This window comes from Petaurus breviceps, unplaced genomic scaffold, assembly GCF_028583685.1.
Source record: "Petaurus breviceps papuanus isolate PSGF00001 unplaced genomic scaffold, PetGlider_PUasm1.0 90721, whole genome shotgun sequence".
Lineage (NCBI taxonomy): Eukaryota > Metazoa > Chordata > Mammalia > Diprotodontia > Petauridae > Petaurus > Petaurus breviceps.
This window is the reverse complement of record NW_027187322.1, coordinates 272090-287054: the sequence shown is the minus strand read 5'-3', so window position 1 is coordinate 287054 and position 14965 is coordinate 272090. Positions and strand designations below refer to the sequence as shown.

Below are 14965 nucleotides of genomic sequence, written 5' to 3'. Positions count from 1 at the left end.
AACAGCCTAGATTGGACACAGTCAACAAGGGAAGACACTGAGATGAAAGAAGACTGAGACTAATCATGGTGGAGATGAGGGAGAGAGCTCCTGGAGCAGGAGACAGCCTGTTGAAAAATGCTGGTCTGGAGTGGCCTGTGCAGGGATGGGCAGTGACTAGTGTCACTGGCTCAGAGTATATAAGGAGGCTGGAGGAGGGGGCCATGTATGGGGCAAGAAGAGGAGCTTTAAAAGGAAAATGGAGGCTTTTAGATTTCATTCTGGAAGTAATAGCAAACCAGTTTAGTGACTGGCAGGGTAGGTATGGGAGACACATGTGTGCCCTTTAGACCTGCCTTAATTTGACAGAGGAGTGGATGACTGACTGAAGTGGGCAGACCAGCCAGCAACTATTGCAATATTCTAGGCATGAGGTGAGGAGGGCCTTCGCCAGGGGGGCAGGGTCACAGGAAAGAAGGGGTGTGTGTAGGAAAGGGGCTGTGAAGGTAGAAGCCACAGTTCCCCATAACTGGTGGGAGAGTGAGAAGTTGAGGATGACAGACTGGGAGCCTGGGGGACTGAAAGAACAATGGTACCACAGACAGTGATGGAGAAAAGGTTAGGGAGGAAAGATAAGGAGGTCAGTTTTGAACACGTTGAATTTAAGTTGGCTATAAGACATTCAGGTTTGAGCTATGCACTGGGCAGTTGGAGATGTGAGATTAGAGTTTGGAAGGGAGGTTAGTACCAGACAGATGTGAGAATGGTCTGCACAGTGAGGATCACTGACTCCAGTGAGCTGATGTGATCACCAAATGAAATAGGATGGATGAAAAGGGGGAGAGCCCAGAGCAGGGCTGGGGCTAACCCTGGGTTAGTGAATGTGCCAAGAAGAATTAAAAGGACAGGCTCAAGGAGGAGGAGAACCAGGAGAGCAGTGTCCGAGACAAGAGTGTCAAGGAGAAGGTGATGGACCAGTGTCAAGGGCTGCAAAGGAATGAAAGAAAGCTCTTAGTGCTGGTAATGAAGAGATCAACAGTCACTGGAAAGGGAGGTTTTGGTTGGATAATGAGCTCAGAACACAGACTGAAGAGTTAAGAAGGAAGGGGGGCATCGGTTGTAGATTGGAGTGTAGCCAGAAAAGAAAGGATATGGGAGGATAGTTAACAGGGCTGGACAGACTTTCAGGTAAGGAAGGGGGAGACCTGAATATGTTTGTGGGCAGTAGGGAAGCACTGAAGAGGCAAGGAGAAATTGAAAATAAGTGGGAAAGGGGATGACAGAAGGGGAGCAGCCTTGTGAAGAAGACCATTTGGGCATTGAAAGGGGTTTGCCTTGGCAAGCAGGAGGACCAGTTCTCATGTGAAGTGGGTGAAGGAAGAAGGCAGATGGCCTCTGGGAGCTGAGGAGGAGAGGAGAGGGAGTTCTTAGCAAGTGGCCTCCATTTCATCCAACTATGAGGCAAGGCTCTCAGCTGAGAGGGTGGAGGGAAGGCAAGCTATGGGAGTTTGGAGGAGGGCTAAAAGGTTTTCTTACCTAGCCTTAATCACTGAATGGGTGTAGCCTCAGTCAAACAGATAAAATCAAAATGATAAAGACCTTAGCTTAAAAAGGCCAACGTCACCCACTTATCTGGGGCCATCTCCAGTTGTTCTGATCTATACCTTGCCAAGGGACTCAGATGATTCCGGAGGAGAAAGTGAGGCTAGTGACCTTGGACAACCCTCCCTCACTCAAATGAGTCACTTGCAAGTCACCTCCCGGATGCCATCGTCCTGTCGGAGCATGAAAGACAAACAAGTAAAGGTCTGGGAGTGCACAGTGATGACTGGGATAGGGAGTAGATCAGAAAGGTGTAAAAGGATTGCCTTGCTAGGGCCAGGGCCCAGTAGAGATTAGTGGATCCAGTCAGAATCATTGGTGGATTTGCTCCCATTTGTTCCCTAGCAGGTGAGTAGGAATCCAGGCAGGGCAATAACGGGATAAGACATAGGGGGAAAAGGCCAAAAAGGGCAGGGTAGAATTGAACTGGTTCACTAGGGGTCTGGAAGGGGAAGGGGTGCAGAGTATTGCTAGGTGAGGGGTAAGGGCCCACGAAAGAACTCACTAAGGGGTTTTCGAGCTGTCTCCCTCCTCTGCCAGCGGGTGGCACTGACCTCCCTGGCTTCTTTTAAATCCCAACTAACACCCCACCTCCAACCCCTTCTAATTTAATTCGCCTCCACTGTTAATTATCTTTTACTATCCCACACATAGCTTGCTGCATATATCTCTGCTTGTGTGCTGTAAGCTCCTGGGGGAGCCTCTTGTTGTACCCCCAGCTCTGAGCACAGCGCCCCGAACATAGCAGGTGCTTAATCTTCCTTGACTGCGGATGGATTGGGGTTTGAGCCAGCAAAGCTGACGGAGGGGAGGCGCTATCACAGACTGTGACCAGATAGGGCAATCTCGGGGGGGGGGGGGCAGCAAGCCCAGGCAGGATGGAGGTCTGGATGCCATAGTCAGGTGCGCGCCACCGACCGCACTACTGAAATGCTAAAGGAGTTGCCCAGGAAACCAGATGGAACTCCGCCCCCTCCCAGGACATGACCACGTGCCCTAGAAAAACGAAGTCGCTTTTGCCAGATTGTCCCTCCGCAGCTCCCGTAGACCGCCCCGCCTCCGGGACAGAGCGCCCACGTGACACAAACACCGGCACTTCCGATTTCCTGAGCTGCCTCCACCTTCACGCTCACCCCTCGGCCCCCTCCCCTGCTGCCCCCCACCAGCGCCCAACGTGTCCAGAGCCGCCGAATCTGGGTGAGGGCACGCGACGCGGACCGGGGAGGGGGAGGGAGGAAGCCCGAGGAGGCGCGCGCGGCCCAGAGCTGGCTCGTTCCCTGGGGATGGGAAGGGGAGGGAAACAGGGAGCGGGGGGGGGGGGGGGGGAAGGGCAGGGCAGGCGCGTGCCCTGAGGGACTCGTCGCCTCTGGTTAGGAAGAGTGAACTGAGAGGAGATGCGCACCCCGGCCCCGCCCCATTCACGGGTCCGGAGGCGCGCGCAGCTCTGCCTCGCGCTTGGGGGGGGGGGGGGGGAGGAGATGGGGGGAGGGGGGCGCAGCCTTGCCCCGTCTCCTACTTTGCTGGATGCGCGCGCAGCCCTAAGCAGGCACGTGGCTCCACTCTGAGAAGCGTAAAAGAGGTGGAGGCCGGGTGAGCGGCTGGTTCTCTGCCTCGCCCCCTTCCGGGAAAGCGGGGGGAGGTGCGCGTGGCCGCCGCCCTGACCCCGCCCCCGCCCCCTCCTAGGTCCTGGCGGAGGCGGCACCATGGCGGAGCGGACCGCTCTAGAGAGTCTCATCGAGATGGGCTTCCCGCGGGGGCGCGCGTAAGGGAACCCGTCCCCCGTCCCCGCCCCCGCGGGGCGCGCGGCGCCCACGTACCCTGCCCCTCCCCCTCCCCGTGGGAGGGCCCGAGTGTCCGCGGGCACGCCAGCACCGCTCCCTTACCCTTTCTGGCCGGAGGCTGGCTCCGTGGGGGAGGTGCCGGGCCCCGGGGCTCCCCGCGGCCGCCTCTCGGCGGGGGGCCCTGCCTCACCCCGATTTCTGTCCCCAGGGAGAAGGCTCTGGCCCTCACGGGGAACCAGGGCATCGAGGCCGCCATGGACTGGTGAGAGGGCGGGGAGGCCGGGAGGGGGCCCTGCGGGGTGCAGAGGGGCAGGGCCGCGGGAACGGGCCTGGTAGGCCCCGCTCACGAGGCTGCCCACTCATCTAGGTTGATGGAACACGAAGACGAGCCGGAAGTGGAGGAGCCCCCAGCTTCCCCCCGGGGACACCCCTTCGGGCATGAGCCCCCACCCCATGGGGGAGGCAGCCCTGAAGGTCAGAGCCAAAGACCCGGGCGGAGGCGCGGCGCCCTCTGACCAGGGCAGGGATGGGCGCTCGGGGCTGCGGCGCCGGTGGTTGGGACAGGATCTGGGTCACCTCTCTGCAGGGCCTGGGGCGGCGCGGGTGGAGGAGAAGCCACCTCTGAGCGAAGAGGAGAAGCGGGAGCAGACCAAGAGGTAGGGGCTGGGGCCTCCCGCGCTGTGCTGCTCCGGTGGGGGGGTGGCTCCAGGGACGTGGCAGTGCCCAGGGGGCTTGGGTAGCTAGGACAATAGCCAATAAGTGACCACCAGCATCTGTTTTCGGTCTTCCTGTCCAAATTTCAGTCACTACCACTCCTTGGTCGTTGAAGACTTCCCTGTCTCTCATCCAGGATGTTGGAGCTGGTGGCCCAGAAACAGAAGGAACGAGGAGAAAGAGAGCAGCGGGAGGCCGTGGAGCGGGAGAGGCAGCGGAGACGGCAGGGCCAGGAGCTGTCTGCGGCCCGGCAGAGGCTGCAGGAGGATGAGATGCGCCGGGCAGCTGAGGAACGAAGGAGGGAGAAGGCGGAAGAGACCGCGGCCAGGTCAGGGGCCCTGGGGCAGTGGAGGGCAGGAGGCAGACCTGGCCAGAGGGTTGGTGTCACTCACTGTTACAATTCTCCCTTTCTCCCCAACTTCAGACAGCGAGTTCGGGAGAAGATTGAGAGGGATAAAGTAGAAAGAGCCAAGAAGGTGGGTTGTTTGGGAGAAATGACAATCAAGGGATCCTATTCCAAAATATCGGGGTAGGGTGAGTTCTGTGAAAACTTCCCAATTCTACTTGGTAGAGGACCTTGAAGGGGGACAGGAAACATGAAAGTGGGGTGCGGGAGAGGGTCATGGATTAAGGGTGAACTCTTAGTTGTTTTCCTTCAACGCCTAGTTTGGTGGCACCGGGTCACAGATCACCTCCCTTGCACCGGAACCAGGCCCTGTTCCTTCTTCTCCCAGTCAGGAGCCTCCCACCAAACGAGAGTATGATCAGTGTCGAATCCAGGTGTGTGTGGGTGTGTGATGGTCATCCCCTGGGGGGGGGGGGGGCCTTCCTCCAAGCCAAGAGCCACCTGCAGGTGCTGCTCCCACAGCCTCACGGCTTCGTTTCTTCCCATCGTCCAACATCCCTTCCTTCCCAGATGAGATCTTCCCTTACCTTCTCAGTGAGACCTTCAACAACTCAGTGAATTAGCCACCTGACTCTCCTCCTGTTTGAACAATGAATTCTCATAATAGAAGTCTTAAGATATATTCTTGACTATAGTACTTCTTTATAATCGTAGCATTTCAGCTCCCTGAGTTCAGTCTGTTACATCTCTCAAGATTATTGGTCTCTCACACCTGGCAGTGTAACCTTGAGCAAGTTACTTAACCCCAATTGCTTAGGGGTGGCCAGGTGACTCAGTAAGAGCACTGCCCCAGGGTCTGGATGACCTGGGATCAAATCCCGGTTCTGATACTTAGCACCACACCCAGAAATAACTGGCCGTGTAACCTTGAGCAAGTTACTTAACCCCGATTGCTTTAAAAAAAAAAAAAAGATTATTCATCTCTCTTGCTATTGTAAATGTTCAGAGTAGGGGAAGGGCATTTCTAACTTACTGTGTCTAGTATCCAGCACAGATAAAGGTGTTTTATAAACATTTTTTATATTTATGATGAGTCTCTGGTAATAGGTTCCAAGCAGCTAGAGGCATCCAGGGAGCAAAGTGGATAGAGCCCCTGACCCTCATATCAGGAACACCCAAGTTCAAATCTAGCCTCAGGCATTCACTAGCTTTGTGATACTGGGCAAGTCCCTTAACCTGTTTGTCTCAGTTTCATCTGTAAAATGGGGATCATTCTAGCACCCTCTTCCTAGAGTTATGAGGCTCAAATTAGATTATTATAAGAGTCTGGCACATAGTAAGCACTTTATAAATGTTAGCTATTAGAGAAACCTTTACTCAAACTTTACCTAAAACTTGATTCTCTGTCTCTTTCAGGTTCGGTTGCCTGATGGAACATCCCTGACACAGACATTCAAGGCCAGAGAGCAGCTGGCTGCAGTGAGACTCTATGTGGAACTGCACCGAGGGGAGGAACTTGGGGGTGGGCAGGACCCTGTACAGCTGCTCAGTGGCTTCCCCCGGCGGGCCTTTTCTGAAGCTGATATGGAGAGACCTCTGCAGGAGCTGGGTATGGGACTAAAGAGGCAGTGGGAGAGAGGCGGCAGCTTGAAGTGGGTCAAGGTTTCAGTGTTGGATGTTAGGAACTGTGGAGCCTTTAGACCGAAAAGGGAGGGTCCTGCTTGCCTGAATGTCCTCTCTTCTCCCACCTACAGGACTTGTGCCTTCTGCTGTCCTCATTGTAGCCAAGAAGTGTGCCAGCTGAAGGGGTTTCCAGCCTCCTTCCCTTTTCCCCTCAGAAGTCCCCTTCATCTCTGACAGAGCACTGACATCCCCTCCCTAATAAACATATCCTGAGTCATGTATGTCAGCCTCCTTCCTGAGGGGGTGGGAGGTGGAGGAGCCAAGGAAAGGAAAGTAGGCAAGGGAGAGGCTAAGGCCTTCCAGACTGTTTACTATCATGTGGCTTGTCCTCAGTTCATTGCCATTTTACTTGGCTGTTGAAAAGGGGTAGATGTTGGTGAGTTATTGAGGTTGGCCCTGGCCCCTGTGGTCAGTTGTACAATGCTCCCTGTCAAAAACCAAACTCAGAGGGATCTTAATGGCCAACCCACACCAGAAGACCCTCCTCTGCAACCCAACCAACAAATGGCAGAGGAACTAGCCTTGGCCACAAGGCCATCCCTGAGGCATCCTCCCCAAATACTTGCACACAACCATGCTGTCTCCACCCAGCTAAAAATCCCAAGTGCCTTCTTTTCTATCCCAGTTTGTCCTCAGCCCGAAAATAAAAAGTGATCCCCATTCCTGATGCTAAGTGTTGGCATCTTCAGGAGTAATTGTGTCCTCAGTCCAAGCCAAAAACCCTTACAGAACAGTACTAGAACCTTGTTCCAACCTTCCCAGACACTTCTCACCTAGTGCCGGGCATGGGCACGGGCACGTGAGCCGAAGGGCACTGCAGCGGCAATCTTTGTTGAGACTGGGAAGCCAGAGGCTTCCAAATGGCTATTCCATTAAGCCCCCAGCCAAAAAAGTCACTTCAAAACCTTGGGTTTATTCCACACTGGGGAACAAGATGAGGCGTCCACCTTCCGTGGGAGAGAGTCCCAGCCCCCGTACCGGTTCAGCCCTCAGTCGCTCAATGGAGCCGCAAGCCTTGGGGAATACTAAGTCCGGATGGGAGCCCGAGAAGGCGTCAAGCCGCCCTCCTGCCTGCCTGGCGGTTCCAGTCCTTCCTCCAGGCCACATTCTCCTGGGTCTCCGCGGCCTCCCGGAGCGTGTCCATCCACAGCATCTTGGTTTTGGTGGCCTCATCCCTTCGCTTCGGGTTCCCCTCCGGTGTGTCCTGGGCAGGACCAAAGAGAGAGGAAGGTCAGAGGGTGCGCCCCACGGACCCGGAGCTGATGATCACCGCGGATTCCCCAGCTCTCCCCACCCCAGTTAGCATCCCTTTGTGCAAACGCACATTTGCTCCCCGGACAGACGGTCAGCTCCCCGAGGGCAGGGCCCGGAGCAGCTCTGCCTGGGCGCGGTGCGCGCCTGCCTGCCCCGGCGGATCCCGGGCGCAGGGCGTGCGCACCGTTGCCGGGGGTTCGCAGGTGTCCTGCGCCCGGCAAACAGCAGGCGCTTCCTCAGCGCAACCCACCTGGAGCAGGTCTCGCGTCCGCTGCTCCCCCGGCGGCACCAGCACGAAGAGGAACAGCCCCAGGCCCGCGCCCGAACCCAGCACCACGGCCGCCTGCAGCGCCTTGCTCATGAACCCCATGTCCTCAGCCAGCTCCTGCAGAACAGGGCTAGAGGGGCGGGACCTCCCACGGGAACCCCCCCTCCCCTCCGCCGCCTAGAGGGGACGACGTACAGCCATAGAGACGAGAGACGAAGCACTCCGCAGGCGGGGAAGCCAGCCTAGAGAGGCCAACGTGGGGCCATCAATACGGGAGGGGGGGGGGGGGAAGGAGACCGGAAGTCAGAGATCTGGGAGGAAGCTTTAAAGGGGAAGAACGAGATGCGTAGAGAGAGGCCTGAGAGCTCCTCCTGCTGCTCCTCCTTCGACTTTGCAGAGTCGGGCGGGGCCGGAGCGGGAAGAGGGCTGGTTGCTATGGCAACCTGGGCCGGAGATCGCCGAGTCCTCCAAGACGTGCCTGGGGACGCTGGTCTGGGGGCTGCAGAGTGCTGCCTTTGCCCCTCGCCTGCGGAGCCTAACATCGCCTAAAAACGCCCTAAAGACTTGGGCTGCCAGGTGTCTTTGGAGAACGTAGCCCTTCATCTAGATGTCCATATAATGACTAATTATGACCACGTGAAATGAGATTATATTTGTAAAGCGCTTAGGCGCCACATAAATGCTGTTATCGCTATTGTTATTATGCATGCCTTAATCTGCAGCTGCGGTCCGCCGCCCCCTCCAAGAGATGCCTCTCCTTCACATTCAGGTTACAGTGATCGCTGACTGCAGTCTGTCCTTGTTCTTTTCCTAAACCTTATTGAGGTCATCGTGAAGACTATTCTGCTCAGTATTCGCTCACGCAAGTGCTCCTGGCTGATCCACGGAGTCACTTATCCTCTCCCAGCCTCATCATCCTCTTCTTAAAAATTGGCATAATAATAGCACCTGCAGCACGGGGTTTTTAACGAGGATCCAATGGAATAGCAGTGCTTTGAAAACCTTAAAGTATTATATAAATGCTAGCTGCTATTACTATAAATGAAAAAACATTTATTAAGTGCTTACTATGTGCAAAGCCCTGGGCTGTTTGGGGGTTATAAATAGAAAGTCACACAGTCCTTGCTCTCAAGGAACTCCAGTTCTAACGGGTGAGACCACACGCGGGGAAAGTTTCACCTACAGATTTAAAGGTCCCATGGCCTTTAAATGATACCAGTTTATGATGTTGAATAATTGGTAGTGCCAAGGACTTTCAGGCTGCACTTCCACCAGGCTTGCTTCTCCAACCACCTGGGCGGGAAGCAAGGCTATTGTCAAGGCTGGGTTCAGGGTCCTGGGCTGTCTCCATCTGAGTCTGAAAAGATGATGGTTTGACTCCCTTGTTGCTCAGGTAAGCAGTATGCTTGTTTCACATGAGGGGCTTGGGCTCAATGATCTTTTTCAACTCTTAAAATATTCTATTCCTCTATTATTCCTTAAAGACCCCAGAATGGGAGTTGGGAGATGTGGGATGAAGTCTCAGCATGGTGACTTGTTTCCGAAGAGTCCTGGTTGCTTGTCTACAAAGTGGGTTGGATTAGTGGTCCTGAAGGTCCTTCCAGTTCTATTAATTTGTTTGCTACAATAATTGCTCTCACAGCCACCCAGTGAAGTAGGGACTATGCTCCAAGTATTAGTGTTGCTATTCAATATATGAAGAAACTGGTTTAGAATGGTATAGGGATTTGCCCAAATCCTACCATCTAATCATTGAGTCTAGGAAAGCTCTATCTCTAGTCTCTGCTAGGGTCTGGTTGGACTTAAGTACATCAATGTGACCTCAGATCCCATCCCCCCACACCTACCCCCTTTTTCAAAACAAAACAACACAAGGAACTGGTCAATTTTATGGTAAAGATCTCGTAAGAAGGATCCTGAGCCATGTATTCGGGTGGAGGAAGGGGAAAATAGCTTCTAACCTTCTCTCTTCCTCCTCCAAGCACCAAACTTTGTTCTTCCACTATATTCCCTCCCCCTCTGGGACTCCATAATCTCCCTACTGCTTGTCAGCCTCCTTTCCTCAGATGAGATTAAGGGGCCAGTTTCCAAAGGAGATTACAGGGCAAAGTCAGCCTCCCCTTCTGTGGGAGTCTGAGCATAAAGGGTCTGGGAACAGAGGGGACACCAGCACATAGGAAGATCTTTGAGTGGAGGAATTCCACTGTCACCCTGTCACAATGGCCTTCCTGCCTAGGAGCAGTGAGGAGGAGGAAGTGTCTTGGCCCAGCAACAGCCCAGGCTCTCCCTGGAAACCTGACCCTCCAAATCAGGTCAACAACTTGTGGGATGACCAGGACATTCAGGTATGTGCTCCAAGCCCTCTTCTCACTTTTGCCCCGAACCTTCTCTAAGTCCCTGCTTCTGCCAGGTTTCAAATTCTGAGTCAGCTTCTGTTCTCCCTTAGGTTTCTTCTCAAAAGCCCCGTCCACCATCCATCACAGTGGAAGCCACGGATATAAATGAGGTGGAAAGTGGGGAACTCAGATGGCCCCCAGAGGAGTTGCTATTGTCAGACAGTGAAGAGGAAGAGGATGAGGCCTTTTTCCAGGACCAAGATGAAGAATCAGGTAAAGAAAGTATTGGTGTGGGAGCTCCACAGATGGTGGAAGGGCCATGAAGAAATGGAAACAGACAGGGTGCAATTGTTTAGGTGGGAGAAAGAGGGAAACCATAGGCAATAATGAGGGTGGATGAAATTTCCTTTAACATCAAATGACAGAGTAGAGGAAGATATGGCTTCAAACCCTGCCCCAGAAACTTAACTTTTGGCTTAATCTGAGTATCAGTTCCCCAACTGTAAAATGGGAAGAATCAAACCAAAGACTTTCTTTGGCAATTAAAACACCTTGGAAATGTCAGCACATTTTCCACCCCAGGCTGGGCTTGGTGTCCCCTGGATCCCAGATCATCTCTAAGAACTTTCAATCCTGGATCTGACTGGGAGCAGGAAGAAGAGGAGGAGACCTGGGGGGAGAGTGAAACTTCATGGATTTCAGGTGAGATTAAGACTCCTTTCTTATTTTCTGAATCATGGCCCCATTGAAGGTCTCCAATGCCCCCCCCCCCCATGGCCTGCAGAGTAGGGGACAACAGCCAGGACAGTACAGAGCCCCATCCCCTTGGAAAAGTTATCACCCACCCTTAAACTTCATACACAAATAAAATGAAGATTGGATTTATTGAGCAGCTTGTACAATGTAAGCAAAATAGCAGAGTCCCTTGAAGGGTCCCAGTTCATGTACTGTCACTAATCTGCTGCCAGCCCCTTGCTCCAAGCAGGGGAGGCGAACATCAGGGTCCTCATCAGAAAACTGCACCAGGGTGCCCTGGGGGGCCAGCACCCGAAGACACTCAGACAGCAACTCCTCCGCCCTGGCTAGGCCTCCCCTGGCCACAGCATCCCATGTACCCTTGTCTAGCACCAGTTCGAAGGACCCGGAAGCACAGACAGAACCTAGGTTCCTGGCATCAGCCTGCAGGAAATGTAAACGGGAAGCTGGGTGCCTGGGGCTCAATCTGGGGCTTTCTCCATGCCCTTCTAGCATGTGCTTCATGTGGGACACAGCCACTGGAGAAAAGTCCACCCCTAGCACGTTTAAGGGCAGGGGGCATTTGGTGTAAAGTCCAGAGCACAAACCCGAGGTTCCACAGCCCACATCCAGCACTCTGATTGGGGCCACAGCTGGCTTCTGCGGAGTCCCTTTCTGTAGTAGCGGCAGGATTAGTCCCTGAACCTCTTCATATCCAAAAAACCAGTCGAAGTTACGGGAACTTCCGGGTAGGGCCTGGGCGTAGAGCCGGTCCCAGAGAGTGGGATCCGAGAGGCAGCTGCTGGCCAGGGAGCCTGCACAGGGTCGGGACAGGGAGAAGGCGGCCGTGGAGGGCTCGCCCCGAGCACCCAACTCCTTCCCTCCTGCATTTCCCACCTCCAAATCCCTACCGGCCCAGGAGCGCTTAGCCCTGGTCACCCCATGAAGTCTGCACAGCAGCGCCATCGGGAAGGTCGCCAGGGTCAGTCTCGGGGAAGGCCGAAATGCCAGGAGAGGCGCAGGGGAGGGTTCGGGACCACGGCCAGCGGCCAATTCTGTGCCCGGAGAAAAGTCGCTCTCCTCGCCCGCCCTCCTCCCACCCGGAAGGAACGAGGAACAAAGGTCACCCGCAGACTGCTCTCAGAGTTTATTTTATTGACCAAGTGCACCAAAGGGGAGAGAGGAGTGATCCGGCCCTTCCAGGTTCAGCGGCAGCGGCGATCAAGGCCCTGTAACAGACGTAGCAGATGAGCTTTGGAGGGTGCGGGGAAAGCCACGCGGATCCCGTGGCCCCTCTCTCAGTCCCGCAGAAAAGGAAGGTGTCCCGGCGAGTGAGGATAGAACCGGCAGATGGGGAGCCGCCGGCACCGAAGACATGACGCCGGGGGAACCAGGGTCCCCTTGCTCTGCCTCCGTACATAACGGGGGTCGGGACCGAGCACCCGGCCCCCGCCAAGAAATGGAGGCGGGATGTGGAGAGGCACGTGGCCGTGCCTCGGAAAGCTCCGAGGCCCCTCCCTTCGGACACCCCCCCTCCGCCCCATAGCACCCTCCGCTGGAGGCGAACCGGCGGCACTCACCGGCTCCCCGGCAGGAAAGGGGCAACGGCTTTGGCCTGTGCCCTTTTATAGGCAGGCGCTTCGTCCCGCCCCTAGCTCTGATTGGTCGCCCTCTGCTCGGGGGCGGAGCCTCCTCACCCGAAGGGGCGGGGCGCGGCGCGCTCGTGAAACCTCGGAAGCTGCACTGAGGTCGGCGCCTGGACCATGGGGGCCCCCGGGGGGAAGATTAACCGGCCTCGGACGGTAACTATGTGGGCCCCCCCCCCCATGCCCATGCCCCCTCACCAGCCTAGGCCTGGCTCCCACACCGCCCTCGCGGCCCCCAGCCCACGCCACCGCCGTCCAGGCCCGGCTCCTCTGCAGCGCCCCTCGGGCGGGGTGGCTGGAAGGGCTGGGCGCCGGAGCTCCCCCTCCCCTAACTCTGCTGCCTTCTCCTTTCCCTGCCAGGAGCTGAAAAAGAAGCTGTTCAAGCGGCGCCGGGTGCTGAGACGGGAGCGGCGGCGGCGGCACCGGGTGGTCGGGGCAGTGCTGGACGAGGGGCTCATTACTCGCCATCATCTCAAGAAGCGGGCGTGAGTCCCCAGAATACCCCTCCCTGGACTGCCCCACTCACGTCCCTTGCCTCTGAGGCTCGTCAGGCCTCTCGAGCCCTTCCCAGACCCTTTCTGTCGAGGGAGGGCATTGCAGGCATTGCAGAGACGAGGAGAGGAGCAGAGAGAGGACAGCTTGGTTGGAGGGGGAGTTAGACTCCCATGCCAGGCTATTGTGAGCCCCCCTACCGTGGTCAGAAAGCCGTCCTAAGGCTGAGCACTGCACATAGCACCTAGGAGTCTTGAAGTAAGGGCTTTGTTGTTGGGGATGGAATGGAGGTGTTGCCAACCAGCTGGAGTCTCTAGCAGCTTCTTGTGATCCTATCCATCCCTCTGCCATGAGGGACCCGGTTAAATTATGGAACTTATCTTACTTGAGCCTTCCTGGAGAGAGGCATTGTTCTTATCCACCCCACCCCTACACCTTGGACCAGGAGGCTGAGGTCAGCCTGCCCTTGCCACCTTGGAAACCCCACCTAGGGCAGGACTGGGCCAGAAACCTGGAGGCCCCTTGAGAATTCAGGCAACAAGCAGGGTATACCTATTAGTGCCTACTATGTACCAGTTTGAAGAGATACAGAGGCAAAAATAGGGCAAGTCCCTGTCATTTCGGGATGGGGATAATGTGAATATATATAAGGAAATTCAAAACCTACACAAAATGCAAAGCGATGTCCCTGAGAAGGCTTCCTGTAGGAGGAACCAGACCTGTCCCTGGATGGAGCTTCTTTGCCCCTTCCCTTTAGATCCAGTGCCCGGGCCAACATCACCCTGTCTGGGAAGAAGAGAAGGAAACTTTTGCAACAGATCAGGCATGCCCAGAAGGAGAAGGCTGCCATGGAGGGTAAGGAGGATGGAGGGTCTGGGAGGGTGGCAAGCAGGGAAAGGACTGGAGCCTTTCAAAGAAGAGGTTGGAGGGCAAAGATTGACACTAAGAGGTCATTTTGTTGTCTAACCTTTTCCCCTCACTGTTCAGTGGAAGCCCCCCTGAAGCCAGGCAGGACCACTGAGACACCACCTAGACGGCAGAAGAAAAGGAAAATGGGAATTATCCAGGATGTGGAGATGGAAGACCTAGAGCCTGACAGCTGAACCTCCGAAGAGGTCATCCCTTCAGTTAGGACAAGGCAACAGCCCCGTAATGATAGGGTTTTATTAAAGTTTTTATTTTTCAAGGCAATCAGGGTTGAGTGACTTGCCCAGGATCACACAGCTAGTAGGTGTCTGAGTCTGGACTGGATAACTCAGGTCCTCCTGACTGCTCCATCCACTTTGATGACTAGCTACCCCCTCCCACTATAGGTTTCTAAGGATCTGACCTTTCCCTTCCCTTCCCTCATATGCCTCACTCTTCAAGTCCCTTTGCTGGGGGCAGGGAAGATACTGTTTCCTAGGCTTCTTGGGGAGGAAAGAGGGGAGTCCAGTTGTTCAGTAGTGATAACAGTTTGTAATAAAGTCATTTGAGTTCTGACTGGAGTGTCTGTGTGAGTCTCTTGTGGAAAGAAGGGGGTAGGGTAAGTACCCGAGAGCAAAGCCAGAGAGGTATGAGCTGAGAGTGTTGACAGTAACCCCTGAGACAATCCCTGCCCCCAAGACTGAGGGCTCAGTGTGTCAAACTATGATCTGCTGACAAGTAATCTCTCCAGGAGATCTAGGTTAGTCCCTTTTTTTCTTTCTCAATGTTCTTATCTGTAAATTGTTCTGCTTCTTGACCACAGTTGTTAAACAAAATGGTATGAATAGCATAAAGGTAGGTGGTTCAGTGGATAGAACACTGAATCTGGAGTCAGGAAGACCTAAGTTAAAATTCTCCCAGATATTCTTAATAAAACTGGGCAAGTTACTTACACATCTCCTTCCAATTACCTGTAAAATGGGGGTTATAATACCAAATGGTTCCTTAAAGAGATGTGTAAATGCTAGAGGTCATTATATGGAAATGTTTTGAGAAGTATGAGGAAAAGTTATATTACTTAAGACAAATTGTTTTAACTCTTGATTACATACTGTGTTTTCCCAATAATAAGACCTATCCCGAAAATAAGCCCTCCCCTTACTGTGTAAGATTCCTCGAAAATAAGCCCTATTGAGATTGCTACTGTAGTGAAGGTGATCCCC

At 54.6% G+C, this 14965-nt stretch overlaps 5 protein-coding genes and 1 non-coding gene across 7 annotated transcripts; 3 read left to right on the top strand and 3 right to left on the bottom strand.

Annotated features, from left to right (window-relative positions):
* Positions 1-2630: 2630 nt before the first annotated feature.
* UBXN1 (UBX domain protein 1) lies at positions 2631-6326 on the top strand. The gene is made up of 10 exons (XM_069066143.1): positions 2631-2778; positions 3265-3343; positions 3571-3624; positions 3730-3836; positions 3949-4018; positions 4213-4404; positions 4501-4552; positions 4743-4856; positions 5839-6031; positions 6177-6326. The coding sequence occupies exons 2-10, from the start codon at positions 3285-3287 to the stop codon at positions 6224-6226; spliced, it is 891 nt and encodes a 296-aa protein (XP_068922244.1). The 5' UTR covers positions 2631-2778; positions 3265-3284; the 3' UTR covers positions 6227-6326.
* Positions 6327-6998: 672 nt separating this feature from the next.
* UQCC3 (ubiquinol-cytochrome c reductase complex assembly factor 3) lies at positions 6999-7818 on the bottom strand. The gene is made up of 2 exons (XM_069066144.1): positions 7610-7818; positions 6999-7309 (listed from the first exon to the last, which is right to left on the bottom strand). Exons 1-2 carry the CDS (start codon positions 7727-7729, stop codon positions 7160-7162), a joined length of 270 nt encoding a protein of 89 aa, XP_068922245.1. The 5' UTR covers positions 7730-7818; the 3' UTR covers positions 6999-7159.
* A 2028-nt stretch (positions 7819-9846) lies between these two features.
* LBHD1 (LBH domain containing 1) lies at positions 9847-10786 on the top strand. Its single transcript, XM_069066152.1, has 3 exons — positions 9847-9972; positions 10074-10236; positions 10546-10786. The coding sequence occupies exons 1-3, from the start codon at positions 9847-9849 to the stop codon at positions 10710-10712; spliced, it is 456 nt and encodes a 151-aa protein (XP_068922253.1). The 3' UTR covers positions 10713-10786.
* A 42-nt stretch (positions 10787-10828) lies between these two features.
* Positions 10829-12320, bottom strand: CSKMT (citrate synthase lysine methyltransferase). Of its 2 annotated transcripts, none has more exons than XM_069066149.1 (2): positions 11610-12320; positions 10829-11513 (listed from the first exon to the last, which is right to left on the bottom strand). In XM_069066149.1, exons 1-2 carry the CDS (start codon positions 11662-11664, stop codon positions 10846-10848), a joined length of 723 nt encoding a protein of 240 aa, XP_068922250.1. In that variant the 5' UTR covers positions 11665-12320; the 3' UTR covers positions 10829-10845. The 2 variants fall into 2 exon arrangements, with proteins under 2 accessions (XP_068922250.1, XP_068922249.1); XM_069066148.1 differs by having other exon boundaries at positions 10829-11927; positions 12279-12301.
* LOC138144982 (small nucleolar RNA SNORA57) lies at positions 12016-12164 on the bottom strand. Its single transcript, XR_011164059.1, has one exon. It is a non-coding gene; the product is annotated as a small nucleolar RNA SNORA57 (small nucleolar RNA).
* A 39-nt stretch (positions 12321-12359) lies between the features above and the next one.
* On the top strand, positions 12360-14318 carry CUNH11orf98 (chromosome unknown C11orf98 homolog). Its single transcript, XM_069066153.1, has 4 exons — positions 12360-12500; positions 12705-12829; positions 13594-13691; positions 13824-14318. The coding sequence occupies exons 1-4, from the start codon at positions 12462-12464 to the stop codon at positions 13937-13939; spliced, it is 378 nt and encodes a 125-aa protein (XP_068922254.1). The 5' UTR covers positions 12360-12461; the 3' UTR covers positions 13940-14318.
* Positions 14319-14965: the final 647 nt, after the last annotated feature.

What these genes read in the sequence shown, in the direction of transcription:
- CUNH11orf98 (XM_069066153.1), top strand. Translation starts at nt 12,462, where the DNA reads ATGGGGGCCCCCGGGGGGAAGATTAACCGGCCTCGGACG. An exon ending in AGATTAACCGGCCTCGGACG is followed by an intron (nt 12,501 to 12,704) that starts GTAACTATGTGG and finishes TTTCCCTGCCAG; the next exon opens with GAGCTGAAAAAGAAGCTGTT. An exon ending in CATCATCTCAAGAAGCGGGC is followed by an intron (nt 12,830 to 13,593) that starts GTGAGTCCCCAG and finishes CCTTCCCTTTAG; the next exon opens with ATCCAGTGCCCGGGCCAACA.
- CSKMT (XM_069066148.1), bottom strand. Translation starts at nt 11,664, where the DNA reads ATGGCGCTGCTGTGCAGACTTCATGGGGTGACCAGGGCTAAGCGCTCC.
- LBHD1 (XM_069066152.1), top strand. Translation starts at nt 9,847, where the DNA reads ATGGCCTTCCTGCCTAGGAGCAGTGAGGAGGAGGAAGTGTCTTGGCCC. An exon ending in GGGATGACCAGGACATTCAG is followed by an intron (nt 9,973 to 10,073) that starts GTATGTGCTCCA and finishes GTTCTCCCTTAG; the next exon opens with GTTTCTTCTCAAAAGCCCCG. An exon ending in GGACCAAGATGAAGAATCAG is followed by an intron (nt 10,237 to 10,545) that starts GTAAAGAAAGTA and finishes TTTCCACCCCAG; the next exon opens with GCTGGGCTTGGTGTCCCCTG.
- UQCC3 (XM_069066144.1), bottom strand. Translation starts at nt 7,729, where the DNA reads ATGGGGTTCATGAGCAAGGCGCTGCAGGCGGCCGTGGTGCTGGGTTCG. An exon ending in GGACGCGAGACCTGCTCCAG is followed by an intron (nt 7,310 to 7,609) that starts GTGGGTTGCGCT and finishes GGTCCTGCCCAG; the next exon opens with GACACACCGGAGGGGAACCC.
- UBXN1 (XM_069066143.1), top strand. Translation starts at nt 3,285, where the DNA reads ATGGCGGAGCGGACCGCTCTAGAGAGTCTCATCGAGATGGGCTTCCCG. An exon ending in AAGCGGGAGCAGACCAAGAG is followed by an intron (nt 4,019 to 4,212) that starts GTAGGGGCTGGG and finishes TCTCTCATCCAG; the next exon opens with GATGTTGGAGCTGGTGGCCC. An exon ending in GCGGAAGAGACCGCGGCCAG is followed by an intron (nt 4,405 to 4,500) that starts GTCAGGGGCCCT and finishes CCCCAACTTCAG; the next exon opens with ACAGCGAGTTCGGGAGAAGA.